We start from the raw sequence: 20,196 nt of genomic DNA on the forward strand, positions 1-20,196 counted from the left end.
TAAAGTCTCAACCCTGACTCTTACGTACAGCATAGGAAAATCCCTGAGTTAGCAAGGAACTATAGCAGAAATTAACATAAGGCAGCGGCTCCTCTGCAGTGCTCATCCCATCATACAAACACACACACACACACACACACACACACACACACACACACACACACACACACACACACACACACACACACACACACACACCAAACACGTACGCACGCGCACACACACACACACACACACACACACACACACACACACACACACACACACACACACACACACACACACACACACACACACACACACACACTAAACACACACACACACACACCATTACCATACTCTGCCCTCTGAGTCATCAACAGCTCCTCTTCTTCCCAACTCACCGCTAATCTATTTTACTAAGGCATGCTCGGAATACTAAAATGAGCTGTTTTTGCAAGGCTGTCCTCACCTGTGCCAGGAACTAACATACTGATTACATAAAGCCTATGGACAATAGGCTTAGGTAACACTACAGTATCAGGTCAATCTAGACGAAGTCCAACACAGATCCATGCCAACTCTATGCCGCAGCATTACCAGAGTTTGCAGCAACCTGATGATAGGGCACTAAAGTGAAATCAGGCATCCTCTGACAGGGGTCCAAGTTTAGCTCTTTCTGCCTCTTTCTAACCAAGGACCACACTCACCTACAGCATGAAAGCTGGGGTATATGAGGAGCAGGCTGGAGTCAGGGGCATATTTGACTCAAAGATTATCCACAGGCACTCGACTAATTTTAGCGTTTAGCACATTTTTATTTTCTCATCTCACTCACTCCATTTGTTGGATTAGATTTGGTCAGGAACAGAAATGCTAAGCCTGGGCTTGTAGCGTTGGGGATTCACTGCCAATAAGAGGCTGCATCACAGACGAAACCAGAAAACACTGCAGTCCTGGACAGGCCAGCTTATCAGATTCCTCTGAGAGGACAAAGGGAGCGGAGCGAAGGACTGAATGAGAAAATAAAAGAGAGCTGGAATGCAGCCAATGTTAATGCGATAGGGAGCTACTTTAAGCAAATTCCCTAGACGACCACCAGATGGCACTAACGCTGCATCCCTCACAGTCACGCCATGCACACGGCCACCATGCAGAAGAATATACCAGAAAAGCAACATATCAGCTTCCACCAGACCTTCATTACCTCAAGTGAGTGATTCACTTGGGTAATGATGGAATGTCAGAAGAATCAATAGTATGAAAAGGATAATTACTGCTCACAAACCTTTGAGAGGTATATGCTTAGTTGCAAACACCGGACGCCTGGCCGCTGTTGTTAATGTACGTTCTCAAATGCTTAAGCACAAATGTTGAAATAGCTAAATCCTTCAGATATTCACTGATACATCCAAAACAAAGCAGATTGAATGGTAAAGTATTTCCACTTGATACCTAAACCAGCTAATTGAACATTTAACAACAACAAAAAAAAACATTTAATTTGCTAATGCTCATGGCCCTGTGAATTAATAACTCATGCTTAGATTGTCAACAGCAAAAACAAGACACATGTAATCAGTCCCTAGATCTCATTCATTTATTTAATTTAACATTATGTATTTAATTCAACCTCATTCAAAAAAAAAAAAACAATGCAAATTTTTTCTCCAGAAAAAAAAAAACACTTGCTTCAAGCCTCCTACAAAGTTCACTCTGTACATAAGACTAAAACAAGTTTGAGTCTCAAACAAATTGTTCTCTCTTGCGGTAAGAGAAGAAAAGCCAGTGCTAGTTGGGTTCCAGCGCCTAGCAACAGCACCAAGAGAAAGCAGGCAACTCTTGAAAGGAACTGGCCCGATCTGGCGCCAGATCTGCTTCAGTCACTAACTGAGTCTGTGTGTGAGAGAGTCTACATGCAGGAGTCCTGAGGAGCTCCTGCCCAGAGCAAGAGCCTGAGAAACAGCAGGAGTCTCACAGCAGTCTGATGGCAACCAGCCACCCAGGAAAAAAACCAGGCTGCAGCAGCCCCTGTGTGCCACCTACCCACAATCACCCTGGGTTCTGTGTTCAGAGAGATGGATTCTGGGGGATGTAGTCATTGATGGAGGGTTGGGGTGCTGTTGTAGGGGACGTGGCTGGGCGGGGAGCCGGTCGACTCCGCGGCGAAGACTGCCGTGATAGCGTCAAGGGGGACCGGTAAGGGGATGTAGGGGCGGAGCTGGAGGAACGTGCGCTGGATGAAGGGGCGTAGTCTCTGGTCTGGGCTAGGCGACGGAACTCTACACTCAGCGCATGTGCGTTCACCATCAGCGTCTGATTACCCAAAAGGCACGGCGGCTGCCCCAGGTAGGACCAGGAAGCAGCAGACGAGGAGGGTGTAAGAAGAGCATCCAAGGACGGTGGGTTGGTGGTGATAGGGATCATGCCGGATGGGGTGAGGGGAGTCGGGGGAGGTCGGGTAGCCGTGGGAGACAGAGGGGCTGTGGGACTTGGGGGGGCCGTGAGAGCGGCACGGACACTTACTTTGGGTGGGCTGCTCTTGAGCCTGGCCAGCTTGCCGGCTGTTTGGCGTCCTCGGTGAGTCTGCTCGTGGTCAAACTCCAGGTCCTCCAGGCGTTGCGTGAGTGCCAGCTTTTGCTGGATGGCCATGCGCAGCAGTGAGTTCAGCGTCTTCTTCTCGTCCTCCGCCGCCGCCAGCTGCCGCTGCATCTCATCCAGCTGGGTCACGTACTCATCACACCTGAAGAGACAGATAGGGACAGAGACAGAAAATGGGGACAGAGATGGAGAGAGGGAGTAAAAGTGAGAAAAGGAAAGAGAGAGGAACAGAACAGAAAGGAAAGAAAAGAAAAATAGGGGAAGATAATAAAACAGACAGTGAAGATATGTGAAAGCAAGTCATGAGAACTGTGACAAAAACAGAACCACGACCAACTACACCCCCCCTAATGCACTCCCTCCTAGGTGCTTTGCCAAATATCACTCCCTCTCCCTGAACATGTCCCAGAATGCTGCTCACCTGGTGGCAAACATGGCTCTGAGGGAGGAGAAGGTGGCCGCGTCTTCCTTCAGGGCCTTCAGCTCGTTGCGCAGCTTCATCATGGTCTCCGTCACCATGGACTTCTCATTCTCATACTTACCCTTCAGGTTGGCCAGGGCCCCCTCTGCTGTCTGACAGAAAGATGGACAGAGGAGAGATTAGGCAGATACAGCAGGCATCTGATGGAGATCTTGGTCCTGTGACCAAGTTGTTTTGTATAATTTATAAGATTCACCAAAGTGACTGTTTAGATACTCTCACCATAGCTCAACGAAGCGACTGTTTAGACCATCTCACCATATCTCACCAAAGCTTTCTCTCAAACTCTTCCCTTGATATTCACTGTTACTTTTCCTTTAGCTGCAGGCCTCAAACAAAATGTGTGATCTGCTCTGTCTTGAGTCTTGAGTTGCTTCCTCTTTTTTATTGTTTTCTAAGGAGTGACTTCAGCTTGCTGTTACTCTCTCTGTCTCTGTCTATTTGTCTATTTGGCCTTGAGAACTAGTCGTAGTGTTGTGATCTGATCTGTCTTGGTGCTGACAAGGTACTTCATTTTTCTCTCACTCCACCCCCTTTTCCCTCTCTGCCTGTCTATCATTCCCTCTCTCTCTCTCTTTCTCACTCCCCTCTCGTTGGCCTTGTGCACGAGCTGTAGCATTGTGATCTACTATCTCTTGGTGCTGAGGAGGGACTTCAGTCTGTCTGTCTGTCTGTCTGTCTGTCTGTATGTCTGTCTGTCTGTCTGTCTGTCTGTCTGTCTGTCTGTCTGTCTGTCTGTCTGTCTGTCTGTCTGTCTGTCTGTCTGTCTGTCTGTCTGTCTGTCTGTCTGTCTGTCTGTCTGTCTGTCTGTCTGTCTGTCTGTCTGTCTATCATTCTCTTTCTCTCTCCCTCACCTGTTTGTTGGCTTTGAGCACCAGCCGTAGTGTAGCGATCTGCTCTCTCTTGGTGCTGAGGTTAGACTTTAGCTTGAGCAGCTCCTCCATGCAGGCCTCTTTATCCTTGTCCATCACGGGCGCCAGCTCGCGTGCGGCGGCCCGTTGCCGCGACAATTGCAGGGATCGGTCCACGGCTCTCTGGAGGTGCTTGACCTGGTCACGAATGATGGCGTTCAGGTTGTAGATGTTCATTGGCTCTCTCCTCAAGTCGCCACCGCCATTCCCACCTCCCGAGCCGCTGTCAGGCGAGGGAGACGGGCATGGTGAGATGCTGATGCTGACCGGCGACCCCGAGCCCTGAGGGGTGCGGCTGGGGCTCCCCTGCCCTGCTTCACCGGTGCCTGATGATGGTGGGTCTTTGGAGGGGGACTCCTGGGGGCTTTTGGGGGGCTCGGAGAAGGAAGCCGCGCAGGCGGCCAGGCGGCGGGCCAGGCGCGGGGAGAGGAGGGCACGCGGGTCGTCGGGGCCCTTGAGGCTGCCGCTGCGGGTGATGCGGCTCTGACGGTAGTAGTCCAGCATGACGCGGTTGGGCGTCTCGTTGTTGCACAGGCAGACGTGGTGGTAGAGCTGCGCCAGTTCCTCACTGAACGTCGCCAACTCGTCCTGTGCCGCAGTCAGCATGCTCTGGCTCTCGCTGGCCACGCCCAACTGGCCACGCAGCTCCGCCTCCAGCCACACGATTCGCTCGTGGCCCTCGCGGCACTCGCGCTCTAGACAGCCTGTTTGCTCCATCAGAGTGCGCACCTTCCCCTCGCTGCGGCTCTTCTCCTCTGATTGGCTCTCCACCACCTGGTTGTGCTTCTCTTTCAGCGTCTTAAGCTCTGCCTTCAGGTCGATCACCTCCGTAACCGCTACGCGGTACTTACCCTCCAGCACCTCAAAGCCGTGGAGCTCCACCTCTTCCTCGTTGTTGCAGCAGCCGTTGGTGGTGGCGATGTCCTCCCCATTATGGTCTCCGTCCTTTTCGGTCTCCTCGGCGTCAAACTGTTTGTTTCCGTAGAAACGGTGCATGGTGCTCAGACGTTCATTGAGTCGGTGGACGCGCCGGTGCTGCTCAGTGAGGGCGCCCTGTGTGTGCTGTAGCTGGGTCTGAGACTCATGCAGTGTCACCAGCAGAGAGGCCTTCTCGCGCTCCACCTAGAGGACAGGAGGACAAACTACATGGTGAGGGCATGAGACAGTGATACATCGTTAATGACTAAAAAATCCTCCCTATTTTAGTTCAAGGTAAACGTGGAAAAACATCTGGCAAGAGGTACAACTGAATCATTCATATCTGAACTCTAAACACTGGATAAACACTGTGTATAAATTGTAGTACAATTGGTCTCGATTCTCTACTTTGGATGAAGTGCAGGCTCAGCTCAGTAGCATGTTAGCATAGTTTCATAGTTAGCATAGAGTTGTGATTTGTTGCTACAACACTATGTGCATTTGCTCAATAAACAAATGGCCAAAGGCAAATTCCAAGGGACATTTTTTTAAGTTGTCTACACTAAAATGTTTTATATACTTTTTATTCATATTTTATATACTTTGATATACTTGAAAACTTTCTGAAAGTCTATGGTATGCATTTAGCATATATACAGCTCCTGTCAGACACAGCCCTCCTTGTTCCCAGCCACGAAGTCGGAGTGTCATTGTAATATTGATGTAAAGCCAGTGTCTCAGAGAGCAGGTACAGGTGGGTGTAATGTTTCGCCGGCGTTGCTTGTCACGTATTAGGGCAGGATGGCACGGCTGGGGTTCCGGTAATTGAACTCGAGTGCTGGTGAATTGCTTTGTGATCAGTGCTGGTCCTGGAGGCGTCAGCCATCTTCAAACGGCCGCGCTGAGGCGGTGAAACCTTATCGATTCCTCCCTGGAGGAGGCCCAGCAACACAAAACAGGGCGGGGAAGGGGGAAGAAGTATGGCCCTGGCAGTGACAAGTGCTGACATGATGGGGAGGGTGTATGTGTGTGTGTGTGTGTGTGTGTGTGTGTGTGTGTGTGTGTGTGTGTGTGTGTGTGTGTGTGTGTGTGTGTGTGTGTGTGTGTGTGTGTGTGTTTGAAGTGAGGGGATCTAATGGTTCCAGATTTCACACTTACACTATCCAAGATTATTCATTATAAAATATGTAAATGTAACCCATACAAAAGAATTTGTGTGTGGGGGCAGGTGTCTATGGCATTTATCCAATTGCAACTGATCCAATTGTATTTTAAACAACTGACATGTAGTATAGGACCTGTTTCTTAAGAAACGTGTATGCACACACACACACACTCATGCTCATACACACACTCTCACATACGACACGCACACGCACACATAAACACACTTTCTAAAGGGTTCAGCTGCCCATGGGTATAGCTCCTACTACACAGTCACGACAGCATTGATACCCGCAAAAAAGTGCAATGCCGAAAAGGAACGAAATGGAAAGTCAATAGATCATCGATCCGTGTATGTATGTGTGTGCACACTGTACGCACAGATGAACGTCGGCATTAATTATAAACAGTATTATAACGGCAATGAGAAGTGGAGCTCCCAGAGGGTTCCAGTGTGATAAGCCCACTACAGCCCAATGCCCCCGCAGTGAAGGGGCACTCTGAAGCTGGTTCCAGTGTGATAAGCCCACTAATGACCGCCTCATTCCCCTGCAGCAAAGCCCCACTCTGAAGCTACAGCGCTGCATTTGAGAACTAATGAGTTAGTATAAGAGTGTTTCATCTAGTGGGAGGCTGAAAGGAGAAATGGATGAGACTTATCACGGAGCAAAGAAAATGAGAAAAGAAGAGCCAGTGCAGTGAGACTCGCCATGCGAGCTGCCTTCCTATGCACTCAGGCATACCATGGCTCTACTTAAGACTCTGGGTAAAGAGCCAAATAGATGAGCCTAATGCCCAGTTAGCAGGAATAGCTAGTGACGTTCTCTACACATGATGGCTATGGGGAGTGAGACAGATGGATATTTGGACAGAAGGACACTGATCGATGCTTGCATACTGTATAACCAGCTAGATGAATGTAGGTCAAAAACATGTCCTGTCCATGCAGTTACTGACAGTCTATGAATACATTATATAATATAAATATAATAATAAAATATATAATTTATATAATTATAAATATATTATATAAATGATTTAAATCATCTGTACTATCCCAATAATTATCTTCATCATCAGCAGCACTAACATTAGTACCCTAGTCTTTTAATAGTGTTATTCTAGGCAAGAATTTCTCTGTCAGTGGCAGACTTTCTATTTCTGTTATCTGCCCTTAAGTGAAACCCACACATATGTGCAAATACACATGTTCAAACACACACATACACACACACACACACACACACACACACACACACACACACACACACACACACACACACACACACACACACACACACACACACACACACACACACACACACACACACACACACACACACACACACACACACGCACACACACAGTCCTTTTTTGCGAGTGACTAATCACACTAAATGTTTCTGACAGCAATCTCTGAATGGAATAGTAAAGCAAAGCTACAAAAAGCGTGTCTAGTTTTTCAAAACCCATTTGTAAATGAGTCTTTTCTACACCGTGACACAATAATTTGACATGATGTACATGCGTAGTTTAACCCTGTGGGTCAGACACAGAGTAAATCTGTATAAATCTGATTAGATAATCTGATTAGATGATCAGATTAAATGAACGGGGACACTTCCACACAAAAGCAGGAGTCTGGCCACCATGGCTGCCCTCGGTGACTTGACATCTGGCTGATGTGTCTTTAGTTTCTCAGCACCAGCAGGCAGTATGCTGACAAAGCCTTCAGCACTGAGGACTGATGAACACACTCAGGGTGTGTGTGTATGTGTGTGAGTGTATGTGCGTGTGCGCAAACGTGTGTGTCTCTCTGTGAGTGTGTGTGTGTCTGTGGGACCAGTGGAACTAACAGACCTCAGGAGGGCTGAACAGACTTGGGGAGCAGAAGCAGAGTTGGACGCGTTCACCAGTCACAGCACCAGAAAGAGGGGGAGGAGGAGAAAGAGAGCGCGAGGGAGAGAGTGATGGGTGGGTGGGTGTGTGTGTGTGTGTGTGTGTGTGTGTGTGTGTGTGGCATTAGTGTGTAGTCCTCACATGTTCATTTCCAGTGATTTCACAGGTTTTGCAGTATAAATATTTTTTTTTATATAATATAAATATTTTTTATTTACATTTTTTTTGTCATGTTGGAAGAGCTTATTTGCAATGGCAAGGAATTACAGAGAATGAGGAAAACAGAGCGAGAGAGAGTGTCAGTGACAGAGTCAACAGTAGCCTGTGATGTAGAGGATGGGTAAACAGCTAGGTTAATCTCTCTTTGTCTTCACTGATTGGCTGGCAGGGACAGGAGATACAAGGGCAAATGGCAAGAAACACAATCACACAGGGGCTGAACACAGAAGAGAAAATCTCCTGTGCTAAGACACTTTACATGTGTTGTTTCATTTCTACCAAAGAAAGTTTTCTGAAGGTTTTGTATTTCAGCATAAATGTGCTATGCTTATATCCTTAACCTTTTTGACATCGCATTTGGCCGGCCAAGCAACGTGAGTTGATAACGTGGTTTTGAAATACATTGCGCATATGCATAGAGTTCGTTTAAACCTTTTTTGTAAGCGAAAGTATTTCTTCTTGTTTGTATTCTTGGCAGCAAACATACGTTCAGTTGCCTTTCAGGAGGCACATAAAGTAAACGACTAAAAAGGCAGCTGACCAGGCACTCTGGGCTGTTTTTGAATGCAGCTGTAGCAACAGCTCAACAAAAAGCACCATGCTGTCTACCCAAACAACCTTGGCCTTTAACCTTATTCTGTGTGTTGGACTGACCTGAATGAGCTGTTGTTTGAGTTTCTGCATCTCTGAGAGGTTGAGCTCGCTGAATAGATCCGCCACCGGCGGCAGGGCCACGCTGTCTACTCCCTTCCTCCCCGGCCCTGCGAGGTGCCCAAACTCTGCCGTGCCATTTGTGGTCGCCCTGTTTCCATGGAGAAGCCTGTTGCAGCGACCCAAGTCCTCGACGCCGGGGCTGGTGAGGGTAGACCCGGGGAGGCTGTGCGGACCCACGGACCCGTTGGCCGTGGGCGTTGCCGCCGTGACGTCTGTATCGGTTGCGAAGCGGAGCTGGTCGACGGCGGCGAGCGTCAGGTGGGCACCGGCGCCGTAGACGCTTTCGCCTAGGCTGATGTGGTGCGCCAGCTCCTTGCGGAGGCCGTGCTTCTGCTCGCGCTCGCTCTTGAGCGTGTCCAGCGCCTCCTCCAGCTGGGCCTGGGCGATGTCCTTCAGCCGCAGCGCGTCCTCCAGCTGGCTGTTCAGCAGCGCCGTCTCCTCCTCCAGAACCTTGATCTCATGCTTCAGGCCCTCATACTCCACCTGTGGAGGACAGAGGAGAGGAGAGGAGAGGAGAGGAGAGGAGAGGAGAGGAGAGGAGAGAAGGGAAGAGGAGAGGAGATGACAGGGAATGATGGTGTGGAGAGAAGCCAGGAGGAGAGGCAAATATGGAGGAGAAAAGAGGCGGCATATAGATCTGAAATTATCTGGAATGTAGTCCTGCTTGACTCAAGTCATTGTGCACATTCAGAAGCTGATTGCTGATAGAAGTGTGTGTGTTATCTTGTTCTCTATGAAGTGATGCCTATGTGTAGGTGTGTGTAGGTGTGTGTGTGTGTGTGTGTGTGTGTGTGTGTGTGTATGTGTATGAAAAATATGCCGGGGACACTCCCACACAATCTGTATCTGTACATGTGTGTGTCTGTGTGTCTGTGTGTGTATGTGTGTGTGTGTTACCTGGTTCTGTTTGAGTGTGGACACTAGTTTCTGTAGAGTGATGTTCTCCTCCTCCAGCTCTGTGTAGTCCTGCAGGAGGCGTGTCTCTCTGAACTTATACTCTCTGATCTCCTCACGCATTCGACCCCTCTGAAGCTCCAACACCTCATTACTCTGAGAAAGGGAAAGAAAGTGACAGAGAGAGAGAAAGAGCAAAAGAAAGATGCCACAGTCAGTTACGCAAGAAGAGACATACTCCCCTTGAACAGGCATGGCAAAGCAGCAGTTAATACATCAAAGTCCACAGAAAGCACCATGAAGGGAGATAAAACAATAAGGGCTTAAGGCTAAAGTTAAGGCCTGTGTAAGCAAGGGCTCTAAAGTTTTCTGACTTCCTCTGACAGTGAATGTTTCTGTTTTTGGACAACACCTTAAATGAAGGCACTACACTGAACACATACCTACACTGAACACACACCTTTAAAGACAGCACTAGACTAAACACACCTCCACTGACAAACACCTTTAATGACAGCACTACGCTGAACACACACCTCCACTGACACAGACCTTTAATGACAGCACTACACTGAACACACACCTCCACTCACACACACCTTTAATGACAGCAGTACATTGAACACACACCTCCACTGACACACACCTTTAATGACAGCAGTACATTGAACACACACCTCCACTGACACACACCTTTAATGACAGCACTACACTGAACACACACCTCCACTGACACACACCTTTAATGACAGCACTACACTGAACACACACCTCCACTGACACACACCTTTAATTACAGCACTACACTGAACACATATTTACACTGACACACACCTTTAATTACAGCACTACACTGAACACATATTTACACGTGCACCTTTAATTACAGCAGTACACTGACCACATACCTACACTGACACACAGCTTGCAGCATACTGTAACATCAGGTAAAAAAAACTCAACATGTTTGCCTACGTATGAACAGAAGTATTTGTATACTACTGCAAATATAGGTGTGTGCAGAAAGTTGTTTATCTGTGTACCACTCCCTGATTGATCTGCCTTAGCTGGCAATAAATATCTCTTCTCTGCCTGAACACACCACTCAGCGCTCTCTCTCTCTCTCTCTCTTTCTGTCTCTCTCTTTCTCTCTCTCTCTCTCTCTGTCTCTCTCTCTCTGGGTTCATTCAAGAAGACATAGGTAAAAAAAGAGAAGAGCCTGCGTATCTCAACCCAACTCAACCCAAAAGCATCCATTAGTACATTGCATTATAACCTCTCATTACATTATAACCTGTCAAGAGAGAGCAATAATAAATGACCATTGCATTATAACCTCTCATTACATTATAACCTGTCAAGAGAGAGCAATAATAAATGACCATTGCATTCTAACCTTTCATTACATTATAACCTGTCAAGAGGGAGCAAACAAAATGAATGAGCAAACCTGCTCATCTATCTTTCTAACAATTTCTACGGAAACACACTCAACTATTTAATCTTCCTAACATCAAGGGTATTCTTATAAATATTCAGTAAATGCTGCAAATCACACTGAATCACCTCTGTGCATGAAATGTCATTGAAAAATAAAAGTCTCCATGCCTCGCCTGGATACAAGGTCATGGGGAACGGGAGGAGTAAATCCTGGTGTTCCCACATCTCCCACAACTCACATCCATAAGTTCAAGCCCCCAGACCAAGACAGAAATGAAGAATGCACTGGCTACTTCCTTGGAGTATTGCAGTAGTTGTGCCGACATCAACAACATTTGTGTGTAACACCAGGTAAATCAAACTCATGATAAAACAAGGACTCTGCAACTACACAGACACAAACACACATATACACACACACACATCCAGAGTGAGAGAGTACCGTTTCTCCCGTTTCATCAATATTTAATTCCTGGAACTGCAGCAGAGGGACCAGAGAGCGAAGGCATTTGGCACGAACACACACACACACACACACACACACACACACACACACACACACACACACACACACACACACACACACACACACACACACACACACACACACACACACACACACACACAAACACACACACACACACACACACACACACACACACACACACACACACACACAGCAGAAGGGTGTGAACAACATCTGTTGAGCTAAGAATTTTGCATCCTATTAAATGAAACTTTCTGGGCTACAAAAGAGAAACAAACTCTCTGTTGTGCTTTTTTCTGACTCTCCTGTGGGCAACTCTTCTCTTTTAAAAACACAGAATCTTATTTTGAGTGGGTAATATAATATGTGCAATATATATTCTTTCTTAAGGTTCAGTCACAAGTCTTGTAATTGTCACCAATCAGAAGCTCAGACTCATAGATCAAGCCTCCAAGGGTGTACGTCAAATAGACAGAGCTTTGATACTCTGGCTAACAATACCTTTATAAGCTGGTCATTTAAAGTAAAGTATAAGGTAATTCAGGTTGTTTTACAGGTGATAGACATTTGATCATAAGGTGAGTGGAATCACTCTGAAAGCTGGCTCTCTTGTTGAAAGTTAGAATGTAGAATTGCACTCTGAGAAATAATATCTGACATAATGACACATAATGACACGCACTACCATCTTCTGAATGTATTTTGTCACTGATCTGAATCAGTAACCTAAACTAGATTTTGATGTGTTCTGTTGAGAAGTTGAGAAATGTTTAGCCATTGAGCTGTTTCCTTGTGCATATATTTTCCACCTGCATGCCTGAAAGGAAACAATGCTGAAAAAGGCTGTATTTCATTGTAAATGGTATCGCGCTTATGCCTACATTACCAAATGCTATGCACTTTATGTGTGCTTCTGTAATGATGAGTGTAAGTGTGTGTGTTTGTGTGTGTATCTTATGAACTCATGGAAGCTGGTAATGGCTGGGCGCAAGACACGGGACCTGGGCAGCCCTCAGTGCTCCCCTCAAGCCCCAAAATAAAAGTGCATGCATGTTATTTATTCAGATAGATTTTCATTTAATTTAATTCATGTAGATTTCCCTATACACAGAACCTCAGCAAATATCAGCTGAGATGCTGAAGCTATGTATTTGGATCTGCATATTAATCAGTGTCTTTCTGTGAATATGTGTGTTTGCATTTGTTTTTGTTTGGGTATATGTGGGTATATGCCTGCTTGGAAGCTCCAGTGTTCTTATCAGTGTGCTGTTATGCTCCTCACTGACCATGGGACCTAAACACACACACACACACACACACACACACACACACACACACACACACACACACACACACACACACACACACACACACACACACAGAAGTGCTGACACAAACAGGCACACACATATCAAGCTCAATAGAAGATGACCCTTGGGACCTCTGAGAAACTTTGCACAGAGGTGAGACAGAGGATACATCATCCCACTGCACACACACACACACGCGCGAATACACCTGAGCTAAAAAAAATATGAAACTTATATATAATGCATATGAAGCAGAGAGAACTGCTGCCTGCTGTGGATATGCCATACCTAGAAACACTGATGCTGGAGAAAAACATGTATTTTCTTGTCATTGGACTAGTTTTCATCTGATTGATGTTGTTTGTGGAGCACATGCACACACACAACCCCCACAATTTCAGAGTAAAAGGAAATGCTTGAAAACTCATTCACTCTTTGAAGAGCTATAACTGTATCTCTCAGCAGCATGCTAACTGGGCTTAATGATCTTTTCAAACCAGACATCTGATGCTATCTGAGATGGCTCCGACCCTGTGCTGGCGCTGATCCGTGCCAGCTCTAGACCATCTCCGTCTCAGCCCCGGGCCACTACCTGAGGAGTGAGGTCTGTTTTTGCAAGTCCTTCCACAATTATACCATACAGATCTAGAGTTTACATTAAGTGCCAATCATAACGGTGGCTTGAGTTCATAACTACATCACCAAATGGAACCTTCAGTTGGCAACATTCTAATCACATATTTGTGATCGCACTCCTCATTAGGTTGATGATGTCATAAAGATCTCGGCACACTTCACAGCCAAGTGAGTGTGCCTACAGCTTTCCCCCCTCTAGTGATGTGCCCCCTCCCCTCTCCCCCCCCTAGAGGATGTGTTGCCTCACCACTGGTGCGCTGCTCTGCTTGCCAGCACGAGGCTGAGCCAACTGTGAAGTCTGGGGGGATTACTGGACAATTATCCACCAGCGACACCCCTTTGTCAGCGTCCTAATCAGAGGCTCCACACCAGCGGGGGGTCAGGACAAGAGCATGACTCCCCCGCGCCACTCCACACACACTAACCCCTCCACCGGCACCACCCACACACAAACTGCAGCACACCCGCTAGAGAGCACCACCCTGTCCTTGCCCCAACACAACACACTACAGCACAACACAGTCTTTTGTATCTACAAAATGAAAATAATTCTTCACAAACAAATATCAATCAGTGAAGAAGTGCTTGTTGTGTTCTTGAGGGGTAACCATGAACATTGGGCTTGGACTGTATCATCCTTGACCTAAAATAACCTCACAACATAAACAAAAATCAGTTTTGTCACCAGGATTTACCGATGTGATCTTCAGCTGCTATATCTTTACATGCTATGTATGGAATAGGAATTAGGAACAAGGGATTACTACTAGATACATAGTTGCTTCTGCAGTCTAACATGGCAATTACTATTCCTAGAATACCCAGTGTGTGAAAACAAAAGTTGAAAAGTAAATATCACAGGACACAGTTGATCTCATAATCTTTAAAAGCAGAGAAGACAGGTGGACATTAGCCTGCTCCTGCCCTCTCTGATGTAAAACACTACTGCGTGGCAGTGGATAGATAAGATCTCATAAGAGCTCTTCTATCAGAAGGGCCATTTGACCTGATGATCGATAAAGGTCTCCTGCATGAGTTACAGCGCTGTCCACATGCAAACCTCTCCTATACTTCATGTCCGACTGTTTTTAGCTGGTGTGGAGGAATATGATGTAAGTCACACTGATGCTGAGAAAGCCAAGGTGACTGAAGATTTTGTAATTCTTCTGTACCAGTATAAAGAAAGGTTCCGTTTCCTCTCGGACTTGGGATTCAGATGACTTCAAACCCGATGAGCCCTGTACCGTTATTAAAGCTCTCTGAATATTTCTGCTGCCACCAAAGACTCATTATTCTATAAGAGAATATTTTTAATAACGTGCCGCCTGTGATCACAGTGATCCCTCTCCGTCTTCTGTTCTCGATCCTTTTCATCCATTCTAATGTTTCATCTGCTGAAGAGCTCGATGAGATGCTGGTGAATATTTACAGTGACGCCCACAGGTTGATAAGTGGAAGGCACAAATAGGCCCTGTGTGGGTATATTACAAGTTTAAAAAAAAAATGGCACATTAAGGTGAATAATCTGATCTGTGAAGCAGGATTCGCAATCATTTAGTGTTCAGCAGCTGCAAAGGGAGCCTGAGGCTGCCACCTTTAACAGGTGAGATCTGTGGCAAACACATTTAGAAGTGAGATAAGGAGCAAACATGTTTAGATGTGAGATCAGGGGTAAGCCCGTTGAGAGGTGAGATCAAAGGCAAACATGCTTAGAGGTGAGATCAGTGGCAAACACTTTCCAGTGAGAGTGATGAGACTGATCATCCACATCAATGTGTGTCAGACAGGCATATAGGAAAATGAAGTGGCAAATAAATTATTGGATTGCCAAAAATAAGAGAACACAGTAGTGTTGCATTATTTTCATATGGCAAAAGAGACTTTCTTTAACTAAAACAGCATTACATATACGTCATTTTTAATTAAAAGTTAACATTTCAAACTTAAATGAGATGGCACTGAATGACATGGCCACAGATTCACCTCTATGATTTCTCCTTTCCAAAGGGCCCACATGAGACATAAAATATTCGCTACACCATTAAAGATTGAGTAACTCTGCCTGAATGGAAATTCATACAAAAAGAATCAGATGCAGTGATATTGTTTAGCACACATTTACCATGTGATGTTCCAGAATTCCCCTAAAAAAAAAAAAAAAAAAAAGAATCATCTCAATCATGAGAGCCCGGCATCCAGTCACGTGCGTCTCCTCAGCTATGCATGCTATGCGGCAGGTATGTGGCTGTGTGCGCGCCCGAGGCAGGCAGGTCACAAGGGGTTGCCCGCAGGACGCTGTGCTCCGCCGCCCTATGTGCCGAGCTCAGGACATTTTCCCCTTTTTCTGCAGCTTAGTGCCGGATTTGGCCTCTACAATGGGGCCGAGGCGACAGTCTCTGACCCCAGCATTACACCCCATACCCCCTGGCCAGTGACTGCTGACACACACACACACACACTCTTGTTGGATGGGTGACCCCTGGGTGACCCCTACACGCTGCCCTCTTGACCTTTCATTCATATAGCAGTCCCACAAACAGAAGCATGTTTCTGGTTAATATTTTGTGAGGCACAAGGTGGTATGCCACATGACTGATCAACATACCACGAACACAGAGCAGCTTAATGCATTATTCAGAACCTTTCTGCTCACAAAAAAAACCTATCCAATTAGATCAATGAATGTCACCTCTGTTTCTGAAGTGCTGCATAAGACCTATTGGTTATCATTAACGTATGCTGTTTTATCTTGATAATGATGGTAATAAATAGGCCCTTTATTGGTGGGGGCCTACACCAGACACTCAGCTCTCTGATAGCCCTCTCGTAAAATACTATATCTGATAATATATGGCTGAGGCACTGGAGCAGTGACAGCACTGTCGTCTCAAAGATAAAGCCTCGTATGGCTCAGGCTTTATGCTCTGATGCTTGAGACAAATGTGGCTGTGTCCATTGCACAAGCTAATGTTGCATCACCAATCTGCAAACACAGTACTGTGGTAGTGTTAGAAATAATGACAGCATTCACAAGGACGATAAACTCCTATCTCCTAGATAGTGCGGAGGAGGTTTGGATGTGCTTAAAAACAAGTGTGTATATTCCTCAGTGCTTCCCCTGTAAGCAAAATGACGTCCCCTAGACGTCCCGTAATGGTCTCTCTGAACGTTCTAAAAACGTAAATGTGTATGGTTCCCGTGACAACTTTAGGACGTTTTGCACGACGTTCCAAGACCGTCCCCAGGACGTTGTGGTGACAACTGGGAAACGTTTTCTATAGGTCCTGGGGACGTTATGCAGGACGTTGCAAGCACCTCCCGAGGGCATTGTGGTTACGTCTGGGGAACGTGTTTCTATAGGTCCTGGGGACGTTCTGCAGGAAGTTGCAAGAACGTCCTGAGGGCATTGTGGTGACATCTACAAAACCTATTTTAGACGTCCTGGGTACGTTATTCAATGATGCACCGCGGACGTAGCAGGCACGACCGTTTTTGCTGAGCTAAATGAAGAAAATAAAATAATAATAGATCGCGGAGCCGTCATTTTGCTTACAGTGCGCACACACACACAAGTTCAAGTTCATTTATATTACACATTTCATATGATATGCATAGACACAGACACACACGATTACAAACTTGATTGCGGGCATGGGAATTGAACCGTAAACCTTCCTATTACTAAACGAGATCGCTACCTACTGTCCTAGCACTGTCTGATATAGTGCCACTTTAACAGGTTTATCACAGTGTGAGACAGCCAACAAACTTAGGGCCTGATTTACTAATATGCGAGCGCTTCTTAATCTGCGTTCGCAAATTAACGCACGGTGTTTTTGCGCATTTTACTTGGTATTTATCAAGCCAGATCTGCGCTGGGCAAAATGTGCTTACTCCGCCCTTTAAAGAGCCTGATTTACTAAGATTGATTTGCGAACGCATCTTTGCCAGGCGCACATTAACGCACGGTGATTCCCCGCATTTTCCGTGATATTTATCAAGCCAGATACGCGCTGGACAATCATTATTTAGCGCACCGTTAAAAGACTGGAGAACTTGCCAGCAAGTTACTGCCACCATGGAGATTCGAGGAAGAAAAAACTAAGGTTCAGCGAATAGATAGCGAGATAGATATATTGGTTCACGTTCGCTCAATCACTGAACCTGATTCAGTGGGTTATATTGTTGTTTTGCCCGCCATCATCTACAGCGAGATGTTTAAAAGAACACGATTATAAATAATATGCTATTGGTGGCATTAATGCATAAACTGTCTATTATAACAATGTGTACATGGCGAGATTAATACGTTCTACAAGGGACATGGGTTCACTACAATATATCCCCACTGAAACAAATACATTTACCAAGTAGACAGGCCTCTCCAAAATCACCGTTGCTCAATCATGGATAAATGGCACTATTCCGAAAGATAAAACTGTCATGGACAGACCACTTCCACGTAAGTAATGGTCATGTTGGCATCACATATGACCTGGACATTCATTGAATATGTGTGCTTTCTGTTTCGGTAAACGTGTTCGCGGATTGAAGGTGGGACTGTTTGCATGTGGGTGCGATCAATTTCTCCAATTACGTTCGGAAAGTTTAATTTCATATATATGAATATATGAATTATACGAGTTGAAACAAATATTTCTGTTCGCTGTCTCTGTCTATGTCTTTGCCTTGCTGCTGCCATATCAACGTTTTCAGACTCAGTGGAAATGCGCTTGGTTAAGACGTGCTTTTATGAGGCGGAGAATTAGCCTGCAAATCAGAGATGTGCGCTCGCCGGGCAGTTTAGTAAATACCACGCAGTTCATCATTAGGCGCACTCCTCCCATTAAATAGCGCTACACGCCTACGTTACCACCCACGTTTCCGAACCATCTCACCTGTTTGCAGGTACACACCCTCAAAGCGTTAATATGCGCTGCGCCAGCTTAGTAAATACCGTTTTTCGTTACGACCGCTATTTTACGCCAGAAAATGGGCGCAATCCTGTTAGTAAATCAGGCCCTTAGTCTTTTTTTCCGAGGGTTTGAGGAAAAGCATATTGTAGCAATCTCAGTCACTACGCATTGAGGGTTTTCCGTAATGATTCCTTTTTTAATTAACATCCATGGCACATCACGGACGTGCGGGCAGGGAGGCAGAATAACTAGCCAAACTAAGAATGATGAAATAAAATAAATATGAATGCTTCTGTACTGATCTGTGCTATAAATGTAATGTCTGCATGATTCCAATACAGTGCATACATAGGAAGGTGACCAAGTGTCTAGCTTTAACATATTGAGCTTTCCACAGGCCTTCAAAGATGGTGCAACAGAACGAAGAGCTCACCGGTCAAATTGTCTGATTGGAATTTCTTTAAAAATCCCGTCTCGCAAACACAATTTTGACAACAATCCTAACATTACGTAAGGCCTATAAAGCAAACGTGCACTGCCCTTATTATGTTTAAAAGGAACAGGCTAATCTGCCGTTAGAAAGTTATTTAACAACACGCATATGCTGCATTTTAAAGCGCAAACCCTCGGTTTCAAACGAGGAGCGAACTGAGTGAGAAGGATCCAACATGGCCAAGCAGACTAGCCTTAAAATCTTTTTTTCAGAGGCCAAAAACATCTGATGAGGGTAAACCTTCTGACGAGGATGAACCTGTAATACCTGCAGTGTTGCGCGTTTCCTTTTATTACCGTGCGTGAGCGCGCGGAAGAGCCGAGAGCGGTATTGCAGACAGAGATTTTGAAAAATTATAGCACTCGCCTCATATTGAAAATTGGAGCTGTGAACGTAGTTCAAAATTATGAATTATCAACAATGAACTGAGCAAGTTCATGTAGAAAGTGAACTTTCCAAACACTGAATACCTGAAGCCCTAGATGTTCGAACAGCATCACCAAAGAAAAAGCTGAAATGTCGGGCGTTTATGTCGTTATGGAGTGACAAGTTCTCTTGGCTCAGGTGCGAGGTAATTGATAGTCACAGTAAAATGTGCAAAGGATTCACAAGAGGGTCGAATAATTTAAGAATCTCTGCTCTCATTGAACAGAGCAATGACCATGTTGCAGCGCTCATTTTAACGCCACAGCAGGTTGCGCTTAAAGGCCACTTATTGACGCGCATCAGACATAAATGTTTTTGTTTCCCATTGTAAACTTAGGAAAATAAACATGTTGCATTCTAAACTACCTGATTATGTTATTATTTAAGCTATGCAGGCCGTCAGTTTTCTTCAATGGGCTAATTTAGAAGCAGAAATAGGCTAGATATTTGGCCGGCTTATCATTAAAATGTCGGGCAAATGAAAATAATTTTTCTCTAGCGGAACTTCTGGTTCAGAGAGGACCATCAGAGGACCAAATAAGAACGGTCCCTAAAAGTCCGTTTTAAGGCTCATGCGAACGTCACGCAGAGGACCTGCAGGTAAAGGTTACGGGACGTTTTTAAATGACGTCCTGGGGATGTGTGCTGAGTTACCAAATTATAACGTTCCTTAATAGTCCGTTTTAAGGCTCATGCGAACGTCACGCA

General features: G+C 45.7%; 1 protein-coding gene across 1 annotated transcript in view; it reads right to left on the minus strand.

The window, feature by feature from the left end:
* Positions 1-2,049: 2,049 nt before the first annotated feature.
* Positions 2,050-20,196, minus strand: part of bicd1a (bicaudal D homolog 1a) — a gene marked incomplete at both ends in the record, with an annotated part of 42,706 nt that continues 24,559 nt past the window's right edge. The window contains 5 exons of the mRNA XM_080841840.1: positions 2,050-2,722; positions 3,002-3,153; positions 3,916-5,094; positions 8,827-9,369; positions 9,784-9,936. Coding sequence (XP_080697966.1) covers positions 2,050-2,722; positions 3,002-3,153; positions 3,916-5,094; positions 8,827-9,369; positions 9,784-9,936 — 2,700 coding nt within the window. The remainder of the gene's footprint in view (positions 2,723-3,001; positions 3,154-3,915; positions 5,095-8,826; positions 9,370-9,783; positions 9,937-20,196) is intronic.

This window comes from Sprattus sprattus (assembly GCF_963457725.1).
Source record: "Sprattus sprattus genome assembly, chromosome: 7".
Lineage (NCBI taxonomy): Eukaryota > Metazoa > Chordata > Actinopteri > Clupeiformes > Clupeidae > Sprattus > Sprattus sprattus.